The sequence below is a fragment of the Dermacentor variabilis genome, chromosome 3 (assembly GCF_050947875.1).
Source record: "Dermacentor variabilis isolate Ectoservices chromosome 3, ASM5094787v1, whole genome shotgun sequence".
Lineage (NCBI taxonomy): Eukaryota > Metazoa > Arthropoda > Arachnida > Ixodida > Ixodidae > Dermacentor > Dermacentor variabilis.
In genome coordinates, this window is record NC_134570.1 from 104,370,134 (window position 1) to 104,395,095 (window position 24,962).

General features: G+C 44.2%; 1 protein-coding gene across 1 annotated transcript; it reads right to left on the reverse strand.

The window, feature by feature from the left end:
• Positions 1-3,460: 3,460 nt before the first annotated feature.
• On the reverse strand, positions 3,461-24,508 carry LOC142574079 (nose resistant to fluoxetine protein 6-like). Its single transcript, XM_075683249.1, has 8 exons — positions 24,425-24,508; positions 16,948-17,113; positions 12,787-12,869; positions 9,745-9,867; positions 6,918-7,038; positions 5,530-5,719; positions 5,257-5,399; positions 3,461-4,496 (listed from the first exon to the last, which is right to left on the reverse strand). Exons 2-8 carry the CDS (start codon positions 17,083-17,085, stop codon positions 4,314-4,316), a joined length of 981 nt encoding a protein of 326 aa, XP_075539364.1. The 5' UTR covers positions 17,086-17,113; positions 24,425-24,508; the 3' UTR covers positions 3,461-4,313.
• Between the last annotated feature and the right edge of the window lie 454 nt (positions 24,509-24,962).

Sequence of the window (24,962 nt, forward strand, 5' to 3'; positions counted from 1 at the left end):
TGAAAACAATTCAACCCTGTAAATAATTAATCAGAAATCACGTTATGCTACACGCATTATATCATAAACGTTCTTGCCGCACTCTGATGAGTGTTTACAGTAGAACCAATCTATATAGTGTACAGGGACGCTTTCGTTAGGCGTAGCAGGGCGCCAAAGCGAGAACCGATATCGAAAACAACGTTGCCCTACAATCCGCTGTCCATCACCGAAGCAAGAACACCCGCAGCGAAAACCAGCAGCACCATTTATGGCGAATCAATGAGCTCTACAGGGCAACAGGACGATACAATAGATGTGAAGCGGGCAGACGTCGCTTCTAGGGCGCCGCCATCTTTTCTACGCTAAGCAGACTTTGTGAGCGTTAGCGTCTCCCGCTAAATTGCGATATTAGCCGACGCACTTGCGCTATGCGCAAAGCTGCTATAGCGTTCTAAACCTGCTATAGCGCATTGTGGTTCCGCTATATTTTAGCGTTTAGCGTGGTGCCACGCAATACTAAAACTGTCTAATCAACGATTGGAGGGCGCGTGGTGTGGAAGGTGGAAGCCAGGCGCGATGCGGCGCCGTAATATCTTGGATAAGCGGCGGCTACTAGTGTTGCGTTTCCGGGCCCTGACATCAGTACAGATCTAACATCCCCTGTGAACTACCGTGTCATTCCCGTTGAAGTGCTGTCTGACCTTCATTGCCGTGGTTCCGAGATTGTGGAAGTTTCGCGTCTGAAACCGCCCGTTCGGCGTTTCTTGCCAGTTTAAGTTGCAGCCGGCTGTCCGTTTCAGCGCGTGGGGTGGAGCGCCTTTCGTGCCTTTCGTCTTCCTCATCTGCACGTACTCCTCGTGCTCACTAAGGTCACACACACACACACACACGCTCTCTCACACACAAACACACACACACACACACACACACACACACACACACACACACAAACACACACACACACACACACACACACACACACACACACACACACACACGCTGAACCCTTCTCGGGACGAATGTCGACAGCAGTGCGATTAGCATTGAAACAATGCATCTACAGAACCTATTGCAAGGGCCGAAACGTGTCTTATATGACGAGTGTATACAGTCGGGCTGCCATCTCATGCTTCCCAGTGGACACGCTTTGCGATTTAGTGCCACCGCACCAATGTCCCCGCCTGCATTATGAATATATATTTAAACGACATTCTTTTTAATATAGATGCGTGAGTTTGACTCAACTTAGCAATAGAAAAATAATTTAAACGTATCTTTCTTTGCTTTAAAGAACAGCACACACACACTGGCTCAATCCCAGTGACCGAAGTTTACGTCAAAGGGGTTCGTTGAAGAGCTACGTATATCCAATTACACTTAGCTGTACTCACCGAAGTTGGCGTAAGAACGTTCATTGCAGAGCGACATGCACCTTTTGGCATACACGTTGTGGTGCATAGCTTGTGGTACATAGCTCGTCGCGCATACTCAGAAACCTAAGTTGTTGTAAAAAGGTTGATTCAAGAGCGGCACATAACCAGGTGAACATCCCCTGTAACCCAAATCGACTCCAAAGAGGCGTGACATATGCATGGTTTCACATACTCAGTGACACAAGTTGGCGTGAAAAAGGTTTATTGAAGAGCGGCACGTAAGTATTGGCAAATACTCAGTAACACAAGTTGACTTGAACAGGCTAACCGAAATTATTCAAGTTCACCGCGTACGCAGTGACAATGCTCAGTTAGCGAAGTTGACCTAAAGAAATCTATTCAAGAGCGGCTCATACGTAGTGGCGCATACCCAGTTAACCGAGCTGGGGTCCTGTCTATTGAACAGCGGCACAGACCGCGTGAGGGTCACACATTGCTACAACTTGGCACCAAAGAGGTTCATTCAACAGCGGCACATACCCAGTGCCACATATGCAGTGATCCAAGTTGGTCCGACGGTTGCTCTCGAACCCTGTTCCATTAATGCAGCAGCCATCGATACCAATGCAGACAACCCACGACTAGTCGCCCAAGTTAGCGGGAAAATAGATAGATAGATAGATAGATAGATAGATAGAGAGAGAGATAGATAGATCGACAGATAGATAGATAGATAGATAGATAGATAGATAGATAGATAGATAGATAGATAGGATTCAGCGTAAAAATTCTTATTGCAATCAAGTAAATAGAGTGGCTAAAGGCCAAATGCACTTTATTTTAACGATGTTCATGACAGGGAAATCATTTCGCACTGAAAGTAGCTCGTAATGGAAGTTGCTCATAGGAGGTCTTAGATATTTGACAAAATTATCCCTCAGAATTCCGAGAATGACAAGCCCACAAACAAATGTCATGGAAAATAACACCGACAGCGCATGCGCGTTATCTGAAGTCTTCTCAAAATAAATATTAAAACTACGAAACCATAGCACAGCTCAAACCTGTAAATTATGTAATTTTATTGGAACGTTTGCGCACAACCTACGTGTAGTCACCCGGGAAAGAAGCTGGAAACAAACCCGATATGCAAAGGTGTGGTAAAGTCACTAAGAAATTTGTTGGCGTTAGGAATTAAAAAAAAATTAAATTATACGGTTTTACGTGCCAAAACCACTTTCTGATTATGAGGCACGCCGTAGTGGGGGACTCCGGAAATTTTGACCACCTGGGGTTCTTTAACGTGCGCCTAAATCTAGGTACACTGGTGTTTTCGCATTTCGCTCCCATCGAAATGCGGCCGCCGTAGCCGGGATTCGACCCCGCGACCTCGTGCTCAACAGCCTAACACCATAGCCACTGAGGAACCACGGCGGGTGGCGTTAGGAATTAAACACAAACGAAATTGTCCGATGGCATGCTCTAAACAAAGGACCTCAAGCACAACAACTGGTTTTATCTTAGTCAGGTTACCTTTACTTCAATTCAACTAAGAGTTTACTACTTTACTACTACTTTACTTCAACTAAGAGTTTTACACTTCATGTAATATTCAAACATGTTGCCATAGCTTTCGCAGCTTCGCCCTTAAGGAAAACGGTCATATTTTGTAATAGCGTCAAATATTTTAACTCTTTGAAATGCACAGACGAGTTATGCGACGTCAGCTCCTGACACGATACCTTTGTTTGCGTAGCCTTTCATGGAAACAGCGTCCAGTCTTTCTTGTATATACGTTGAGGCGCATGTACCGCATCAGGGAAGCTTGCCTCGTGTGGTTTCAGCTTTGTTTTCTTGCAGTAATGCGACTTCGGTCCTTGCTGAATGTCGTCGTCGTTGAGTCAACTAGTTTCTGCTCATCCTCTCTACCGTGATATGAAATCTATACGGCTCATGCGCCAGTGGTATGAACTAACGCCTGTAGCCAAACAAAGTTCAAGATGTTTTATTAAAAAGAATAGAAAACCTTAGCAAGTTTAGACATTCTTTTGTATTCATAGTACATAAAAGAGTCTTAAATCCCTTCCTTCCGGCAATTGTTCAAGTATCCTGTGATTCCCAGCTATCACCACTGCAAAACGCGCAACAAAATTGACCTTTTGACCTTCAGGGCTGAGTTTTGCTTCGAACCGATTGGATTGTTGTGTAAATATAGATACAAATATTTCTTGCGTAAAACTTGCGATTCATGGTGTCGCTGCACTGTTTATGAGCTTTTCCTCGTCCGTCAGCGTACCAGGTGTACCTTGACCTTGTTTCAGTACAGCAAGACGCAGAAACTATGCACCACAACGAGGAGCTGTGGAGTATTTTGGCGCTATGTAGCATGTCTAAAAAAAATTGGTGCAGGCCGTTGCGAATTTTCAAAGCTTTATTTTCTGCTGGATAACGCGTGTTACAGACATGATGCTTTGAGCCATAAGTTGACACAAAGCAATGCAGAGACTGGTAACCTGTATCGGACACGTATACTGATTATATCAGCGCGGATGCGCATCGGTGATGCGCAGTGTGTACAGCGCGCCGCATTCATGTCCTTTATAAGCCAAGCTCTCAATAAACCTTTGTTCTTTCCTGCACTGACGATGCTGCTGTAAGCGTCGTCTCCCTTGGCACGTTACAGTAACCCACAACTTGCTATGGCGTGTGAAGGGACAGCTGAGAGTGCACCTGAGAGGAAAATATGAAACTCAAGATGCGTCAGATAAAATACTTCAAGAACGAATGAAAACACAAAGTATAAACTAGCAAATGCAAATGTAAATTTTTCCCCAAAAGGTATTCTTGGAGATTTACGTCTCCCGCTGGACTAGGGCCCCGGAGAAGTTAGTGCAGACAGAGCTCTTGTGATTGTACGGCCATACCGAGGGTAGGTTTCACACGGGTACAGTGTCAGCTTCACTCTCTGCTATCTGTTTTCATCGTCGACTGCTCTGGTTGCTTCTGTTTGCCAGCATCTCCTCTTCCGATGATTCGGCCGAAGATGAGGCTACTCAGCTTTGCAATCGGCGCTTCGCAAGCGAGGAATGTCAGATAAGACATCAGGAAGCTCCAAATTAGCACCGAGAACCACAGTGTGACCTGAAAAGAAATGAAAGAACCATCATTGCGCATAAATACCGGAAATGCCACTTGCTCGAATATATTGCCCCTTAATACTGCATATAACGTGGTCTTTTTCCCGTCTGACAGAGCTCTAACTTTGTTTTTAAAGTGAATTGCTTAACAGAATCTATTGTAGTTGCGTTCAACGGCCTTCAAATCAACACGAGAACAATGAGCTTCAATGCCTCTAAATAAGGCATATTATGAGCCAGTACTTCCAGAAGACAGAACTACAAGCTGCGATCAACGAGCGTGAAATTGGCCTACTAAAAGTTGACGTAGTCTGGTAAGGTTGAGGTGCACACAAGCTTTCCTCGGCACACGCCGCTTTTATCGCTCATGTAGAGACTGTAACTGACAGGCATTGCTGAGCGTTGGTGAAATGGTTCGAGCTTTATGGGGGCAAAAATGAAGGTTATTGTCTTTACTTTCTCCCCGCGCTAACATTTCGCTAAACATTTGTCCAACCCATGTGCAGAAAAAAACTAGCCATGCAGCTCTTGCAATGTGTGCGGAGTGTCCGTCAGCACGCGCTCGTTAACCTAAGCAATAAATCTTCCACACGCAGCATGAATGTGTGCGCTGAAATATTGCAAGCGCATGTGTGAAATGTTGCAGGAGCACCAAGCTGCCTCCGGCGTGCTCTCACTGTAGGTCTGCCAGTGCTGACGCAGCGACAACGCTCTGCCGCCCTCTGAATTAAATGCAAGACTGAACTTCAAGTGCAAATACTCACCAAGTTAAACTTGGACCACAATATTTTTTCCCTGGACGCATGCAGCATGACCTGGATGAAGGGAAGGTGAATGAGGTACACGCCGAAGGAAAGCTTGCTCAAGGGCACGAAGACATTCCAGGACAGGAACTTGCCGACGATGCCTGTACAATTATTGGATGCGAAGAATGTAATGCTAAAAGCTGGTAGCACCTTAATAAAGGAGGGCAGAAGAGCAAGCAACAAATAATACATATGGAAGTAAAAGAACGTAAAATAGCCCAGAAATCTCACCTCCTCGACCTGAAGCACATGCCAGTGTAATCCAGACAATGAAAACGGACCACAGGATGCGGTCGAAGAAAGCCACAAGGAGCGTGACTGCCTCAGACGTGGGACTCGGGCTTCTATACCACGCTAGCTTCGCGAACACCGAGATTAAGCCGCAGCCCACGGACACGCACCAGGCTGCCACCTGCATACCCTGCACAATGAACTCTGAATGAGCGAAAGATGGCGCGTGCGTTTTAGCTTACACCTGAAGGTTCTCTTAAGCCACGAAGAAAATTATAAATAATTAGTTGCCATAGCTGTTTATTTTCACCACCACCGTCCTCATAATTATCATCCCTACCTGCATCATCATCCGTTGAAGCAATTTCTATTGTACGTCATAGGTGTACCTTATAGTGTACAATCCTTAGAATATACTGATCTCGACGTCGACGTAAATAGGTCAAAAAATCAAAATCAAAATCATGTTTATTTTTCCAAAGAACAGTTGGAAGGGGGCCCGAACCAAAAGTGCAAGCTAGTCCACTTGACGAGAGTTCGGGCGCCCTTTTACAAGGCACAGCGAAGGTGACAAGTCGACACACAAACAACAGAATCAATTATACATAACAAGATAATGACTAGTGTACAATAACACACGCGTACAAATGAGAAGAAAACAATCTTATCAACATATAAGTGAATTTTACATTTTCTTATAACGTTGTTATTCGACATGTACAAAAAATTTGCGGAGCCTTGTTCTACTACTATTTTCTATCATTAGTGTCTGTTTGTGTAGATAATCTATTAGCATAGGAAGAGAACAGTGAAGCATTCGCTCCCCATAGGATGTTCTCGAAAATGGTATTTGCCAAGGTTCCGTGCTCATATTTCTTTCCGTCAAATGTTATGAAATATTCTGGCCAGCATGGTGTCAGCAGTGTGCCTGTCACCTGAAGAAAGGTTTCCTTTAAATTGTTCTAGCCCTCGACTGTACCATGAAGGCGATATATTTTGCATAGGTTTAAAGTATGTGATACATGGTTTTTAGTACTAAATTACACACAAAGGAAGGGCACAGCTCAGTTGTTAGTCGTGTCTTGTGTTTTTTGCTACAAAACGAACCACTTATCTCAGTTTTTTTAATTATCACTGAGCACACCTTTATCACAATGCCAGGGTTTTCATTACCTTGAGCGATTTGGTTCCCGTATCCGCGATATTCCGTGCTTATGGCGACTCGATAGTTTTCTAGGACGCAACTACAGTGGCAAGGAAGAGCCTGTAAGCCCTTTATCAAACAAACGTACACCATTTGGTTACCCTTGGCCAATTACAATACATCCAGCCCATTTATATTTGTGTATTAATAATCGCCAAACTACCTATACGAATTTTCTCCTTACCATAGTAATATTCCTCTTTTTGAAGTCGCCCATCAAAAGAAACGTTACGCAGCCGCTAAAGTAGCACACTGCGTGATAGTATGGCCGGATGTAGAACTCGCTCAGTGTTCTTGTCAGCAAACTGTAAGAGAAATGCAACAGGCATACGCATAGGAGAAGTTATCGTACCGCCACATTATCACGCTTTACTTGGATGTTTTCACTGTCTAACCGTTGCGTAACGCTAAAATCGTGATGGATTGGATTAGTTGATAGTTGCCCATGATACTAGAGTTACGGCACAAAAAGAACATTTAGGATACCAGACAAGGTAACAATCGACTGAGTGAGTGCTGACGATTATCCCTTGTTGTTTATTTTAATATTTATTTACCCACTGCAGCATCAATGATGCTATTGCAGGAGTGCTGATGTACAACAAACATACAATCATTTATAAACAAGCTTGCGTAAATTATTTCAATGGCAGCGTAGAGGTGTTTCCTGGCAATAAATTCCAAGCTTAGTTGTTGGTGGAAGAAAGCTGTAGTTAATGAAATCATTACGGGCGGAAAAGGCTGTAATGTTTAGGGGCGTGGTGAACCCTCGTAGATGAATGTTTGGAAATAGCCAAATAGTTAACTAGAGAAGGGAAACGAGCACAATTAATTAGCGTGTAATGGAATTTTCGTCATTCACCATGACGACGCGCTGTGAAAGGAGTGAGACCCAGCAATGGAAGAAAATTGGGCTTAGAAAAGTCCTTGCCATATCTCCTGCATACACAACGCATTGCCTTTTTTTGGGCAGATTGTAGCTATTCGACGTCACAGTGTCTGTATGGATTCCATACAATGGGGATGGGACCAATGAGGGTTTTATTTGTTAGAGATTTAGTTTCATGAGGAGCAAGACGCAGCGCACGATGCAAGTAACCTAGCCTGTGTAGGGCCGGGTTACAGGTAACGTCAATGTGTTTTGAAAATGACAAATTGTGCGTTTGGAGGCCACCTATGTATTTGAATTCGAGCACTATTTAAAATCATATAATAAAATGCACAGGCAAAGAAGGAAGGGGATTACTGTCGTATAAAAGTCATGGAGACAGTCATGGAAAAGTTATCATTTCCCATGATTTGGACTGGTTACAAATGTCAGTGAAATAACTGTTAGGCAGAAACTGATCAATTGGAGATTTAATTGTGTCATATCAAACTCAATGAGCTGCAAGGGGGCATATTTTAACTGAGGTGTGTGGGGGCAGATCTATAATATAAATCAGGAATAGAAGAAGGCCGAGTACTGAATCTTGGGGAACTCCTGATGAAACAGGCATCAATGGTGAGTTACTAGAGTTGACACGTGCATATCGTGAACGGGGGGAAAGAAAGTCCGGTATACAACCAATCAAGGATGCACGTGTTGGTATAGCGAACAATTTGTGCGTAAGTTTAGGGTGTGAGACAGTATCGAGGGCCTATGCACGGTCCATGAAAATGGCATCAACCGGGTAACCAGTGTTTAAAGAGATGATGTTGTGAACAAATTCTGTCAGTTTTGTTATAGCGATGAGGCCACGTCTAAAACCATTAAGAAAAGGGATTAAAATTTTGTTAGCTTCAAGAAGTTTCATTATACGTTTAACAATAATATGTTCTCGTAATTTACATGATTGTGCGGTTAAGGAAATTTGCCAGTAGTTAGATAATAATTGAACATTATCTGACTTAAATGAGGGGAGAATTGAAGCAAATGTCCCCGCACGAGGAAGGGTGGAGGTTGAGACACATTTTTAAAGGTAATTGTTAGATGTATGCTACACCAAAGAGAGTATCGAATGAGAAAAGCGGTCGGGATACCGTCACGACAATGACTTCTTGCTGTATAACTTTAGAGTTAGGTTAAGTATACCCTCAGGTTGCAGTGACTGATCGTTTATTGGAGGCACTGGTTCAGAATCCAAAGCAGGGATTACCGCATTGTCAGCCGCACAAACAGAGTAGAAGTTGGTGTTAAAAGAAGAAGTTGTTGTCTGTGTATCAGAAACTACAGTATTGTCAACTGTCAGCGTGTCCGAGGATGTTCCAGGTGGTAGGATAGCCTTCGAAAATTGACGCGGATTAGCCTTCATTAATTTCGGCAACGTTACCTTGTAAAAAAGTTTTTCTGCAGCATCCATTTCAGAACAAAGTTCGTTTTTAGCGCTAAGAAATTACATGACTTTTGTTGAGTGACGGCGTTTTGATTGACGTAGTCTAGCCGCACGGTGTGATAAATGCCCCCCCCCCCCCATAAGGTTCCTAGTCATCCAAGAAATTTCAGCCTTTGTTCTCTTTGTGTTTTAAAGGAAGGAATTTTCTGTCTCCCCGAACCACTTTGAAGCCAGGCAGGTTTACTTCAGGATCAAGCGAACCATGATGCAGCCAGGTCTCAGTGACTCCTTGGCTTACCGCGGCTATTTTGTGACATTGCTCTGTGGAGTTGAAGTTGCCGCTGAGACTTTCCGAAGGGGCGTGATTAAATGAGCTGCCAACTTAAGAATGGCTTCAGGGAGAGCAACAGAAATAACTGTGAACAGACGGAAGGATGAAAATACATACATAAATACGTAGATACGTACATACATACATACATACATACATACATACGTACGTACGTACGTACGTACGTACATACATAAATACATACATACATACATACATACATACATACATACATACATACATACATACATACATACATACATACATACATACATACATACATACATACATATACAGGCCGATACACCGGTCCCCACAATGTATTCCAATTATTTCACCCGTCAGTTGTGCCATAGAATACTCACGGCACGTCGGGGCCTGGGAACATCATGAACGGCAGCAGATGCAGGCGCCCCACGACCAACGTTGAGAAAGCACAGCCAATGAGAGACAACACGGCGAATACTGCCACAAGCGTCATCTTGCGACTGAAAAAAATGGACATGGACCACTTTTACACCGTTAACTGTAAAAACCATCGCTGTTCTTACATAAGCAGAAATTGCGCAAGAGAAGTACATACGAAAGTTTTTTCTTTATGCTCTCTGAAAAAGATTGACACGCTTTCACGCACTGTTGTCAGGTTACATGGAGCGCATAACGGCATAGTAGTATTTGAGTGAAGCTATGTTTTGATGTGCCGTTATTCCAAAATTATTATCATGGGGTAAATCAACTTTGTCGCTAGCTACTGCAAAGAGTAATTAAGAACTTGACAACTATTTTATGTGCTTGCAAGTACGTAAAACTGAAGGTGTTCTGAAGACTAACTGAAGGTGTACTAACACAGACTGCTCACTTTTTTCAAGTTCAATTAATCTTTCTGACAAGAAATTGGTGTTTATGTACGGCAATGGCGGGCGCATGCGTAGAGTGTTACTGATGTTTTGTATTTTTGTATCTTACCCTACCTGCTTCGCTGTATATGTGCCTCTGTTTTTCAATAAACATCAGATGAAAGTTGGCGCTGTGTTGTGTCTCTGTCACGTCCTTGTCTTTTTAAACTGCGCTGAAGACTTTGCCATTATGAGTAAACCGTACCAACTAGCCCAAGAATCAGCTTTGTTGGTGTCATTACCTGTTAGTTTCATGTGACGGTCACTAATGAACATCACGCTCGTGGTTTCCTTTCTTCTGGATGATATATGCACTTGCAAAATTGCAAAGGTACTAGGGATTTCTTGCGACCAACCAGAAATAGCATACCATTCTGCTCGTTATAGTCCGAGTTATAACAAAATTTCTGAGCGCCTACACTACTACACCGGGAAAAAAACATAGCGGCTAGAACTATGCGCAGCACCCGGGTAGTCCCTGAAGATGTTTAAGAGGACAAAACATTCACCAACGAATTTAATACTCTCTATTGGGAAATTTGACCGCACCTCTATGTGTAATTAATTGAGGGCAAGAACAACGGAAAGCATTTGTTAGATGTTGGACAGCCGTCGTCTTGTGTCCTTCTATAATGCAAAAAAGAAGTGAGGCGTGCAGACAGGACACAAGAGTATAGAAGTGGACAACACGAACGCCGACTATCAACTGAAGGGAGCACTGAGGCGAAAAAAGAAAGAAGACACAAAACTCATCCGCGCATGCTCAGGAATGGTAACACCACGTGTCAGTCGGGTACACGTGCCGGTCTACGTGAGAGATAACTGTTAAGTCACTTAATCTCTTCCTTATGTAAAGTAATCGAAGGCTGACTCACGCATGCACTTCCACCATTATAGATATGCCATGCCTATACCCTAAGACGCATATCTTCATTCCTATGCCTGTACAATATCGCGGATTCATCTAACTCTGGCGTGCAGTTACAATCTCGGCAATGTAGCGAAAGATTAGAAGGCGATCCACCGGTTAAGGACCTTTTATGTTCCATTAGCCTCTGATTGATACACCGTCCCGTTTGCCCTACGTAGAACTGGCCACAGCTAAGGGGAATTTTATAAACCACACCCATACGATAGTCAGTAAAACTGTTGTTCTTATTGTGCTTCACTGGACAAATATCTGTTCGTTTCTTGCCTTTTACCCGCTCCTTTTTATTCTGTACGGCAGCGCATATCTTACTTAGCTTATTGGGAGCAGTGAAAGCAACATTAACATCACATCTACTTGCAACTTTTTTAAGCCTGTGCAACACTGAATGAATATACGGAATAGCCACTACTCTTTTTTTGCTATTACTACTTTCTGTAATCACGTGTGTCCCTCTTGAAACCGACTTCTTTAGGCGCTCAGCCACAGTGGCCAGTGGTACACTAGGGCAGCCTGCTTCTTATAGGCGCCGGACCTGCGCATTAAAACTGGCGCTCATTTTGTGCATGCAGGATCTGGTGAGGGAAGACTTCAGGCACGACATGGCAATTCCGTTTTTTACTACTTTGGAATGCTTGGACTCGCCCATCTTTCTACCTTACGCTGTATATGGCCCCTTACAATAGTGGGGACAGTGCAAAAGAAGATGCCGGACGGACAAGGACGAAGTCTTCAGTTCGCCTGCCAATATTTTGTATTATGATTACATAGGTTTACATATAGGAAAAGAACGCCACTAACTCTGGCGCCATATCATAGCCGGCACAGCCCGCGTTGCGCTGCACTTCGCACGTTTTCGTTCCACCAACGACGAGAGCGGCCCTTCGCCGCGGTCTAATCGTACCACCAATGTCAGCGGCGACAACACCCAAAGGGAGCGTCACACCGAGCCTTACTCGTAGTCGCTGTCGCCCTCTCCCTTTGCAGCAGCAGTGATAGACGTCACACACGTTGGTACAACGGAAAGACCTCAGCAGCTGACCCCGACGATTAGCGTAACCACCCTCTCCCACAGATTGAGCTTCGCTCGTCAGTTGCCCTTGAGCCCGGTCGCCAAATACGCGACTGCTACGGGAGCCCAACCTAACCTGCCCTCCCCTCTTCTATTCCATCACCACCATTCCCGTGACCGAAGACGGCGCGCTTGCTCTCCGCCTTCCTCCCTTGCGGGCGCCAGATTGGGGCGCGCTCGTCGAATCTCCTCGCATGCTTTGACTCACACATGCAGCATACGGTGCGCGGCAATGCTTTTAGGGCCCTTGGACTTTGTACGGACCATCACGGCGATGCTGTCGGCAACGGCGATGGCAGAAATGTGCCTGAAATGTCCACATAATTGCCGTGACGATACATACTCTTGCTCTAGGAATTTTTAGAACCAAAATAAAGGCTTGGTCATTGAGCTTTAATATATACGGAACACCAGCTCGAGCTTTGGGGCGATACCCGGTAGCTCCTCCTTTTCATCAAGTACTGTTACGTAGAGCTAGGCAATCAGTAAAGGAGGATATTGCAGTACTTACCCTCGCAGTATCGAAAGCGTAAGAAGAGAGACCAGATAGAGCTGGAAATCCGCCGACAGGTACCATGTGTGGAGGAGCATGTCCTGTCATTGAGATAGAATAGAATTACAGCTTGTATCTTCCAGCGTCGAATCACTGGGCTGCATGGGCAGGATGATAACTCAGAATTATTTTTAAAAAACGGAGCCGTCTGTGTCGTTATATAAAGTAATGAAATTACGGCTCGCTAAGACAATCTGCATAAATTGGAGAACGTTGAAAGCGAAACCAACGCCAAGAAAACGTTTGCTAACGATATTGCTCATTGTTTTCGCTTTGCCTATCGAGGGTCAATGCATTCAGTGGAGAGCTCGGTAAATTGCGGAATTATGCTGCTAATAACAACAACAAACAAATGAATGTATCGCAGTAAAATCAGCGCCTTGCATTTCAGGCGATGTTCTTCATTAGTATACTGATGTCGACGGTTGAATTGGCATATACACGTTAAGGAAAGCAAACATAAGGCCACACAGGGGCCCTTGTGTCTTTATTTAAGATAGACAACTGGCTTGCTCGAGCCTTATTCGACAGTTCACTTTCGCCCGTTTAATGACGAATCCTATATAAATGACTGTTTTGAATGCTGTGAACAAAATATTGCGAAATGGTCACGTTCGAGGCGCAATGACACATAAACATACATCACTCACGATTGAGCTGGTGAGCAAGTAGGGTCTCATAATCTGCCGTATTATTTCAGAGGCGGCGTCCTTCACTGTCATGCCGGCTGCGAGCGTGCATGGCTCTATCCAGTGACCACCGACTATCTTTAGTACTTCACGCCACTCTACTCTATCTCGAGTGCAAGTTTTGCTCGAATCACACGAGCAGTGTCACCATTTAGGCGACAGTGTATCGAGGAACACGGGTTCGAACCGTCGGCACATTCTTCCATCGTCTGACGTAGGCAAACAATGGCTTCTGGGCTCCTACGATTAACAGTTGCTTCAGAAAGAGTCCGCCGCATCATTGCCTTGGCAGAAGTTTAGACTGTGTAATGGCTCTATTCGCTGCAAAATTATCCACCGACTCACTAAGAAGGGATAGCTCAGCGCAGCGAAATTCTCACTCACCGGGCTTTCGTGGCTCTCGGCCTACCAAGACTTACAGGCATTCTTTGATATTTTGTCACTCCTATGGATTTGCTTGGTTTCTTTACTCATATATTTCTTATTATTATTTTATATTTTGTTCTACCTTTTGTTTCCGTCCTCTTCCCACTTCTGTAAATTCAAACGTCTTACCAAAGGCAGAGTCCTTCCATGTTTTTCTGGTCACGAAACTCCGCCGTCACGCTATGGGAGAGGTTCATATGCTGCCCAAAGGTGCCGCGACGCGGCGCCACTGTGCCACAGAGGGCATCGTTCGCGTACCGTAATGCGTGCGCAGTGCGAGGCGAGCTGACTTTCGGGTACGTGCTGTGCATGTGCTGTGCTATTTTTCGAGTGTTCGGCTGTTTGGTTGAAGTTGTGGGGTGGGACAACGATGCCGAACACGTGTTGCGTGCCTGGGTGCCGTTCCGGCTACAAAGGCACGACCGAAAAGGTGTCGTTGTTCTGTTTACCTAATAACAAGGAGCAGCGCGAGAAATGGAAGCGGGCCATACCGCGGCAGGAAAGTGGCGGTTTTAATTTCGAATCGAAGTACACACGTGTGTGCGCGAAACACTTTGACGCCTCGGACATCGTCACTGCGTACAATTTCAACATCAACGGCGACGACGTGTCCCTGGAGCGTGAGAAGCCGACGCTGAACACATTTGCTTTATGCTTTGTTGCAACCTCAATTTGTGTTATACCAGGATAGAGTAGTTCACAGCGATAGCGCCCTTACCCCGACCATCTATGAAAGGTATAGCATTAGAATTCCTTTAAATGCAAGTGTTAAAATAGAATAATATGCATTGTTTTATTTTCCATTGTCCTTTAGTCGTGCCTAATGATGGGCTACAATTCTTCAATTGCACGTACTTTTAAGTCTATAAGCTGCTATGAGTAAGAAGGTTATTAGCACACTGTTAGCTACATTTGTATTGTGATTTGCTGAGCAAGTTTTGTCTGCATGTTTAAGTAACAGCTGAAGAAGTAGAAAGGTGGTATCTCTAACAAGCCATTTAAAAAAATTGCTGTATTTGTGATGTGGCTACTTGTGTTCGTTTGAGAGTTCTTTAGCCGTGTGTTATGAAATGCTTATGCTTTACACTTTCTTGTTTATGGAAACAATCGACCATGCATTCTGTACTTATTGCCATTCGTTTGCTGGTGTTTGTTTCCTGCCTCCCAATGCATACCTCTCACGTTTGATCTTATTTCTTTATGCGTATTATATCAGTGTCATGCTTTTAACAAACTTCTTGCATTGTGAATGGTGGACCATTTGTGACCGGACGCCTCCGTGCTATCTGTATTTCGCTCCGCTTATTTTACGTGATAAATAAATGATCGTGCTTGTATTTTGTTTTTGCACCAACACGTTTTATTTATTTTCTTAATCGAATTATAAAGTTTTTTTTTTATTTTTCGACCATGATAAGAATATCAGGACCGGTGATTGCAACATTTTAACATATTGTAAATAGTTGCGAATTAAGAACCAAAATACCTAGTCTCGTCGTTTCTTCGTCGAAACCACGAGCAGTGAAGTGCTGGGCTTACTGACGCTTCTAAACGACTGCTTGCTAAGGCAATTGCCTAATTGCAGCTAGTTTCAACTGTGCAGGTCCTAACACTTCAGGTTCGCCTTAATCCGTTGTTAAAAGCCGCACCGAAGGCATTTAGCAGGATGCGTTGTTGGGCAAGTTGGTTCATTGTAATAGCAAACATTGGTTGCGCTTTCTAGACAATCACATCTAAGAAGACAGGACAGGTCTGTCTGTCTGTCCTGTCTTCTTACATGTGATTGTCTAGGAAGACATTTAGTAGCGAAGTTCGTCTTGCATTAATTCTACCTAAATCTTATTCAGAAATGACATCGCTTTGCAAGAAATCTTAAGCGCATGCAGGAGCTCAGTTCCCTTTTCTTTGTCATTAAGTATTCTACGGTAGCAGCCCTTTGCAATAGCAATGTCATTCTTTTGATCTCGTTATAAGATACTGCCCACAGAGTCCTTCTATGCCACAGTTTAACAGAAACTGAACAGCTGTGCTCGGCGAACAATCTGGCGCTATGCGCAACGGAGAATTGGCGCTTACTCCTCTGGTGATAAGTGGGACCACTGGCGTTTTGTTGCGAATGCGCGGTGTTTAATTTAAGGCAAATATTAAAAAGCGGAGCCCACCGAAGCGTTGAGGCGAACGGCGATGACGAACAAATCCGGACCGGGACCGCCCGGCCGTGTACAGCGGACGCACTTCGACGGGGGCGAAATGCAAAACACCCGTTTATTTAAATTTAGGTGCATTTTAAAGGATCCCAGGTGGTCAAAACTAATCCCGAGTCCCCCACTACGGCGTGCCTCATAATCGTATCGCGGTTCTGGCTCTTAAAATTCCAGATCTTTCTTCTTTTTGGTCTGAGACCGCCGCAAGCTCCATGTTATGAGCGGCTTTTTTTTTCGTCCCGTGCGCTCATATCATCGCAGAAGACACGCTCAGGCAGTAATTTAATTATATTCAATGTTAAAAATAGTTACGTGAAACTAAAGCGATCGTTGAGGAAGTTGAGAAAGCTAGAATACCGAGGCTGCCCCACACACAACCACAGCGGTAGCGGCGTTCGCATGCCCTCTCATGCACGGTTGCGCCTCTAGCGGCGGGCGCTGGCGCTATATGAAACTGAGGCGGCAGTTTCGTGACCAGAAAAAACATGGAAGGACTCTGCCAAAGGTAAGAAAAGCCTGCATAGCCAGGACTGGCATCAAGCTTCCATCAAACTATTGTCTGTCTGTGCCTCACTCTCTCGGAACGGTACTTCCATTCCACAGAGAAGGTCGATGACGATGTGTCCGAGACGCACGCACCAGCACCGTAGTATGTGTTTTATCAACAGTAGGGAATGTGGTCAGAGTAACGCACAACAAATATGCAGACTGCAGATCTGTTTTCTTGGCTAATTAGTGCGGCTAAGCGCCTTTCAGGCTATTCTAACAACACCACGCGTACTAGAGTGTACAAGACTCACCCAAACAGTAGTTTCATAGAAGTTTCTTATTTGTAGAAGTAACTGCCACCAATGATTGGTGACTTCGTCAAACATCTTCTGAAAGCATGCCATGGCGTCTGGTCCGGTGACGATACGTGGAAGCAGGTACAAGGACATGATGACGAAGAACAGCGGAAAGCAAATTCTGCGGAGAGAAGGCGCCGATATAGTTCTGATAGTTGTCGAAGCCACAGTTGAAAGGCAACGGCATCGTTCCTCATATAACAATTTAAACGTCTGTGTACTTCTTGGTGCGACATACACCTGTGCCTTTTGTAATTGTTTCCCTAGACTGCGCACAAAGGGTACCTGTAATAGATAGTCGAAGCGCACTTACGATATTGTCAGGCCTCGCCCACTCTCAAGTTCAACAAATGGTCGCAGAGGGCAAACAAAATCGACCACGCGGCGCAGCAAATAAAATAAGCATACTACATCAATTCAAAAGTTGACCCCATGAGCGCAATATCTCCCGCTAAAGGGGCCGAATTAAGCAGAATTTTAATCTACAAACTTTCTCCCACACTTATCGAAGCGTTTTTATTCCATGACGAAGACTGCAAAATTATTATTCCTAGTAATACATTGTACTCTTGAGTACTTACTCTGGTGTACTTTTCTGGCATTATGAATGCAAAATGATGTTCAGCATCATCGACCACCCACATGACCTCTGTCCTGGATTCAAATTTTTACCAGTATATTCGCGCTTACGGCAGCGACCCATTCATTGTTTCGTGCTTCTTTTGTGGTAAAACGAGTTTATTGCACTTCCTTATCTCGCGTTATTTAATTTAGGGCGAAAGGACACGTTGGTGAGCGGAGATATAAGCCCGACAGCTAGATTTCCGACGTGAACCATGCCAAACATATCTGCATCGAAATGTGAGCCGGATTCCATTAGACTGAGGACGGCAATACCGGTGAGTCGTTCAACATCGCTGCTCGAATCGTTATGTAATATTCGTCTCGATAACCTACAGGCGGAGTCAAATTAACAAACTTGATCCTGCATTACATATGGACCTGTAGTTGCGAGGCCGTCGTTATGCATAGTCACGAAAGAGAGAGCTATCTACGAAAGTGCGTCACATTTTTCATCTCATAGCAAATGGCCATTGAGGGATTGAGAAGGGTTATGAATACACACACACTTTATATATATACATATATATATTTCAAATCCGGCGTCAACTTTCGTTCACAAAACCGAATAACCGTTTGGTAAACTGAAGTGAAAGTACTGAATTTAATGTGTTAAACAGTTGAACGCATGGTAATCCACCTATATCTCGTACTTGGTGGTGCAAAATTTTTGTGCTGTTTAAAACACGTTGGCGGGCTAGTTGGTTGAATCCATGATAGAGTGTGTACGCGGGCAACTGAACGACAACATAGAAAGAAACAGATACACAGAGACAGCGCTGTCTCTGAGTATCTGTTTTTTTCTACGTCCTCGTTCAGTCGCGCTTGCACACTCTATCTTGCTGTTTGGTTTACCTTAAGGAGTTTATTTCTGCATTAGTGAAGCGATGCATCACATCGGTGCAGAAAAGGAATGCATCAGTTCTAATACTTCGAGCATTTCATCCATTATGCACTAGACTAGATCACACTGCTGGTTCCACAAGCATGTGGAACCAGCAGTGCGATCTCTTCTAGTGCATAAATGAGTGCAAAAGTATTCTCATTTGTCATACTCATAATACTTAAGCTTTTGACACGGATTGTAGTTAAGCAGGCAATAACTTTATGGAGAGCAGCAATATTTATTTAATTAACGTGCTGCTTAAGCACCCTAGAACAAACGCTGCACATTTGCGCGTGTTCTGCATTCAGAAACGATCACAATATATATGTCACAGCTTTTTGCATTTGATGTTGCAAAATTGTGCCTCTTTAGTTGCTGATTAAATCAAAATATCTGTCCTAGAGATGCACTAAAGAGGACGGCACCACTGTAAACCAACACACTCCACTCACTAAAGAGAACCTACTGCCTACTACAACAAGGCCATTGTGTACTTTTGCTGCTACTACAAGGTGAACAACACCGGGTTCTGAAATAAATATGCTTGGTATATCCTGTATTAGCTTGCTAGGATTGAGATATATGACATTTGTTTGTAGCAGATACGAATGCTTGTTCCTATCTATGGCTAAGCTTAATTGGTTCAAACATAAAAGAAAACAATAGATCAGTTTGGCTAATTTGTGCTGTATCTCATGTGTCATTGTTCTGCCGCAGCAGTGTCTGCATAAGGCGCATGTTCATCCTCATCACAGGAGCCCCCTTCCACACAAAAGGGGAGGGGCTGGAGCCAAAATCGCAAGGCTTTTATAACACGAATAAAGAAGCGGATTCAGAATAATTTGGATGAGATGTCAAGTCTACGGAGGACTGTGTCAGGACTAAAGAAAGCCTCAGCCATCAGTACACCAGCAGTACACTCGGTAAGTCATCGAGGTACCTCAACAAAACTATTTCTTTCTATTCTGATGCACTTGAAGCCGTTGAACAAACACGGACATTGCTGGCGAAGAGAGTTCCGTAAGTTTTTTCTTCTTTAATCTGCTTCCTCGACTCGTCAAATTCGATTTGTGACAAGTATACATTTTTTATATGAATGAAAGCCTTTTCATTCCCCTTTCCTGTGAGACATCATTCTTTTTCCTGATCCAAACGTAAGGCTCAACTGATTCTTTGCTCATAATACCAGTCACTATCTATTGGCACAACATATCTGTAGCAGTATTAGCTAGTGTGCATTGTCATGTGCCATTCCTCTCCTGAAATAGCTGAGGCGGCATCGTGTTGTATCTCGGCGTGAGCTTTGCCCCCTGTGCTACGTAGCATTTCATTTTTCTTAATGATCTTGGCCTTCATGGCCGGCAGAGAAGAGTGGCTTCTTCCTTGAATGCAAGCTTTCTCATTCCGACACCTAATTCCTAATCTCGTTCAGGATTGCTCTTCTTGCTCTATACAGCCTGGGTTTTTGAGCAAGGTACAATGGAGTAATTGATTGCATAGTCTGGTTTCGCTGCTGTCACAGTTTTTGGCATGTTCTGACCTAGTCCGTTGCATTGGGCAACAGTCTCTTGAGGTAAGCACTAGCTTCTGCAGTCTGCACAGCAATGTAGATACCCTGTTTACACGCACCGTGATTGGTGCTCACTGTTCATCTTTTCCTGCTGCTGCAGCCATGGGCAAAGTGTTCTTGTCGCCTTCCTCGGCCGTGAATTGGTGTGAACGGAAACTAGCCTACGTGGTTAAATGGTTGGGAGTATATGAAGTTGATAGCCACGTGGGTGGAAAGGTCTGCAAAAGGGGCTGCAAAATGGTGATTCCGACAAAACCGACCACCTCCATACTGAGAGAAAGTGGGGCACCAAGTGTGTATGACATATTAGTTGCCCCGAAAGAAAAAAAAAACGTGGAAGTTGGAAAGGAGGTAATGCTAAAATGCCGGCTAGTCCACATGGCTGTGTTGGGTGTGACAGCAGATGCCTGCGTCACCCGATTGCTTTGAAATGCACGTTGCTAATCTTGAACTGCGACTGTTGGTGCAAACAGGTGAGACACTGTCCAATGTGACTGCGCTGCTGGTTGTCGCTTGTTACCAGACCGCAGTGTGCAATAACGAACGCGAGAAAATTACGAGTTCGCGTTAATTGTTTCAGCGTATATCGGCATGCAAACATTATTTTTGGTCCTGTACGACAAGGTGCGCTACTTCTCTTCTGCCAATAAAGTCGTACGTCCTGTTCACTCGTGGCTTGTTTGTATGGGCGTCAGTACAGGCTCCGCAGCTGGCGCGCAGCTGATGCAATTAGAATGCACCAGCTGCACGCTAGCCAAGGCACTGAAGGATGCCGCAATGCCTAAAGGGCGAGCACGGCGCGTATCAGCGTACGCTACCCTTTAAAAGGGGCCATATTGAATATTCCACTAAAAGAAGGTAATTTCCGATCGTTTATTGAGCCTCGCCATCTGTCCATGCGCTGCCGCTTCTTGTTTTCGTACCAATATGGAAGGTACAGTTTCCCTTCTCTAAAGTTGATTCCTTTTTCTATGATGTAGTGTTTGATGCATTATGGATAGGGACAAAGTGCGAAGACTGCGCGAATACTGGAAGGCCTCAAGAGGCTTCAGTAGTATGCGCTATTCAATTTGCATAGTTAAGTATTGTTACTTAATACCAAGCCGCCTTCAACTACCGGGAAAATAATTTTTTACAACTAAGGTGTTTATGGCTAACCTTCCGTAAAATTTGCACATATACGGTGTCAAACACTTCGGTCTCAAAATTGAAGTAACATCACTTCATTCTACCCAAAACCTTACATTTGCAATCGCTTGCTTATGCATATTGAGTAAATTTCTTATCAATAAGCGCCATTTTCAAGATCACTAGACACTCAGGTAGACAAATGTTGGGCAGAGACACTTGATAGTGCTTACGTGTGAGAAAGAATGGTGGGTGTAACGTTAAGGGATAAGAAAAGAGCAGATTGGGTGAGGGAACAAACGCAGGTAAATGACATCTTAGTTAAAATCAAGAAAAAGAAATGGGCATGGACCGGACATGTAATGAGGAGGGAAGATAACCGATGGTCATTAAGGGTTACGGACTGGATTCCAAGGGAAGGGAAGCGTAGCAGGGGGGGCACAAAGCTAGGTGGACGAATGAGATTAAGAAGTTTGCAGGGACGACATGGCCACAATTAGTTCATGACCGGGGTTGTTGGAGAAATATGGGAGAAGCCTTTGCCCTGCAGTGGGCGTAACCAGGCTGATGATGATGATGATGATGATGATGATGATGATGATGATGATAAGTTGGCTATTTTGCTATTTTTCGGCTACATTTTTATGTGGGCAATTTATTACAAAAAGCATGTTTCAAGGTTCGCGGTGCGACCTTTTTCTGTTTGTTTCTACATCTGCATCCATATCCTGGCAAGATGTACTGAGTTTTGCGCCAGGACCTAATTTCTACATCTGCTCGTTACAAAGGGAAGAGCACGAAACCTCCAGAGTGTGATATGAGGCAGACGGTATTGTATAAGTTCAGATACTTTCCTACCTTAGACATTGGGAAACCATAGCGAGTGATTTGTATTTGATATTACAGCGAAGTTAGCCGATTCGTCCGTCCACCTGTCTCCTGTACGCCGAAAACGCCTCCGGCGCAACCCCAAGCGCACTCGCGAACAAAAAGAAAAAGAGAATGAGGGGCGCGCGAATGGCTGCACCGGTAGGGACGTCGTTGCTCTCCGTCGCAGCCGAGCGTGCACGCAGCAGTTTCTATCCGGCTCCGAAATGGTCAGGCCACGCGTCATATGTACTCGCACCCGCGGAGGCCCAGGCCCGATTCCCACGAAGACTGAAATCTACCAAGTTTTCTTTTCAATTCCAGTATTCGACTTTGTTTACAGAAACCTGCTTGACCAATTCGACGCCAACCTTAGAATTTAGACGTGTTCTTACTCGTCGTTGCGTCAGCCATTTTTGGTACCACCCTTCGGTCTCGCCGCCGACGACAACGCCGGATTTTCGCGTAAATAAACATATAATGCTTTCGCATTAAACGTGTTTCTCAAACATTTACCGCTATGGAACACGCGTCGGGCCATGCCTACGCTAACAGCGCCTTCTCTTTTCAATGACTGTAAGCTCACACGCACCTCGTTTCCTTGCGACCTCCGGGAGTGGCGACACCACCATGCGTGCCGTGTCTACTTTGCGGCGGTGCTGGGTTTCGCTACGCGTGTATATAAATCAAACCATAAGGACAAGCTGCGTGCTCCATTTCAATTTCGTTTCTCTTCTCTCGTAGTCATGGCGAGGCCACCTATAATGCGAACTCCCGAGGAGCAGCGCGCCTCCCAAGAGCGACGGTGACAAAAAAGACGGTAATGTGAACGGCTGTGGCGGACGGCAGACACCACCGATGAAGAGCGTGCAAGAGACACCAAGCGCATATGGCAAGACAGGCAAGATGTCCGACGTCGTGAGGCGGAGAACGCATCACAAAGAAGTAGGTACCACGTGGCTACATTGGACAACTTCAAAGAAGCGTACGCTGAATTGAAAAGGTACTTTCTGGACAGAGAATTTCGGTGTGCGACCCTGCAGACTCCCCAAACCACGGCATAACAGTGTCACCGAGTGTGCCGGTGTGTGTGCCATGCGGACAAAAGACGGGTTATTGGTTTAACTGTTTGTATATAGCATTGGGTGCAACGCAATGCTACATCGAGAGATTCATGTCGTCGCAATTTGCCTGGGCCAGAAATGACGACAACTGGGCCATCATCCTCGTCCGCTACCTAAACATTGATATCTCGGGGCCGGAAACGAAGTGGTTTCCACAATTTGTACTCGTCCAGTTTGGCTTGGACTGACACACAAATTCTGCGACTCCAACCGATCACCACCGGTCGTGCATAGATCTCACTCAGGCAAAGAATATTTCAAGGTTGTTCCCGAGCCGATCAGTGTATACCATAGTGACCACTAGGGCATCATCCCCCACCATCACAGCCAAATGATGGGCACCGATTCAGAGCACCAACTCAGTCAACCGACTAAGTCCCTCTGCTAAGTGTACCTACTAAGACCAGCTACTATCACCACCTAAAATCAGTGACAAAAACACAGCCACCAAGAAAAATATTTGTCCGTTCGTATGCTGACGATCTTGAATAGCTGTGTGTGTGTCATTGATTGCCGCCGATCGAAACGGCCGAACAAAATAAAAGTGCGTGTGTATGTCTTCGGGATGACCGCCGCCACTGCTCAACACAAATAAAATTTGCTCATATGTTCACCTAAATTCTGTGTCTCGTCTATGTTGTATGCTAAAAAGCTTCACTGGCGATCCACCTTCACTGCAGTGGAATGGCGCCTGCTTATAAATATATATATATATATATATATATATATATATATATATATATATATATATATATATATATATATATATATATATATATATATATATATATATATATATATATTCTCAAATTTCAGCAGCTTAAGAAAGCCACAAAAGGGCTTGGTGATTGTTATTGTAAGGGCCAGTAAAACTATTAGGAGCGCCACTTTTACATCACACATGCATTTGGAAAAATAAGCAAGAAACTCTGTATTGCGTATGCAGATAGGCACTTAAGGGGTCGATCGCATGAAACGCGCAAAGGTATTGTGAATAATGGGTAATAATTTTCCTAAAGCACTTCCCGTGACGGCAGCACATGTTGGACAGTGGTTTCACGATCGATTTAGAACACGAACATTCCATAATATTTCACTTTTAATGTCTTCCCTTGTTATTCTGCGCTAAGTGTTAAACGTTTATTTGTCTAGATATTGTTGTGTTATGCGCGTGCCTTGTATTCCTGGTACTTTAGCTGCACGTGACAATAAATTAATAAACTGAAGTTCACTTACCTTATTAACCTTTTGACGACATCGACAATGACGACAACGGGACCATTTCGTTTTTGTCTGCTAACCGTGAAGCAGAGAAAAAATCCGCTGTAAAGTCAATAAGGACGTGTTGTTAGGGTGATCAATATTCGCTGGATTGATCAACAGTATTCCATCTGTTCGCCTTTGTTCCCCAACATTTGACCAGTATGCCTGCATTTTATTGTTCACAAAGACAGGAAGGTTGTGATGTGTAACAGAACTACGGTGGGAGGAAATGGGCCAACAAGTGAAGCAACGAGGCTAATAAACGTGAATGAATCTAACATTTTGTCATTCAACATGATTTAATGAGCTGTGGAAGCACATTGTTAATTCGAGTGGCATACAAATAAAAAAGTTCTTTCACCTCATCACTCTACTCCTCTCTATTCCAACACCGAGTGATCAAACACCTACTTTGATAGGTTGCCGCTGAACTTCGCTAGAAAAAGTTTACGATAAATAAAAAATTGTATTTATTACGCTGTAAATACTCCCTTGAATATAACGGCTGTGT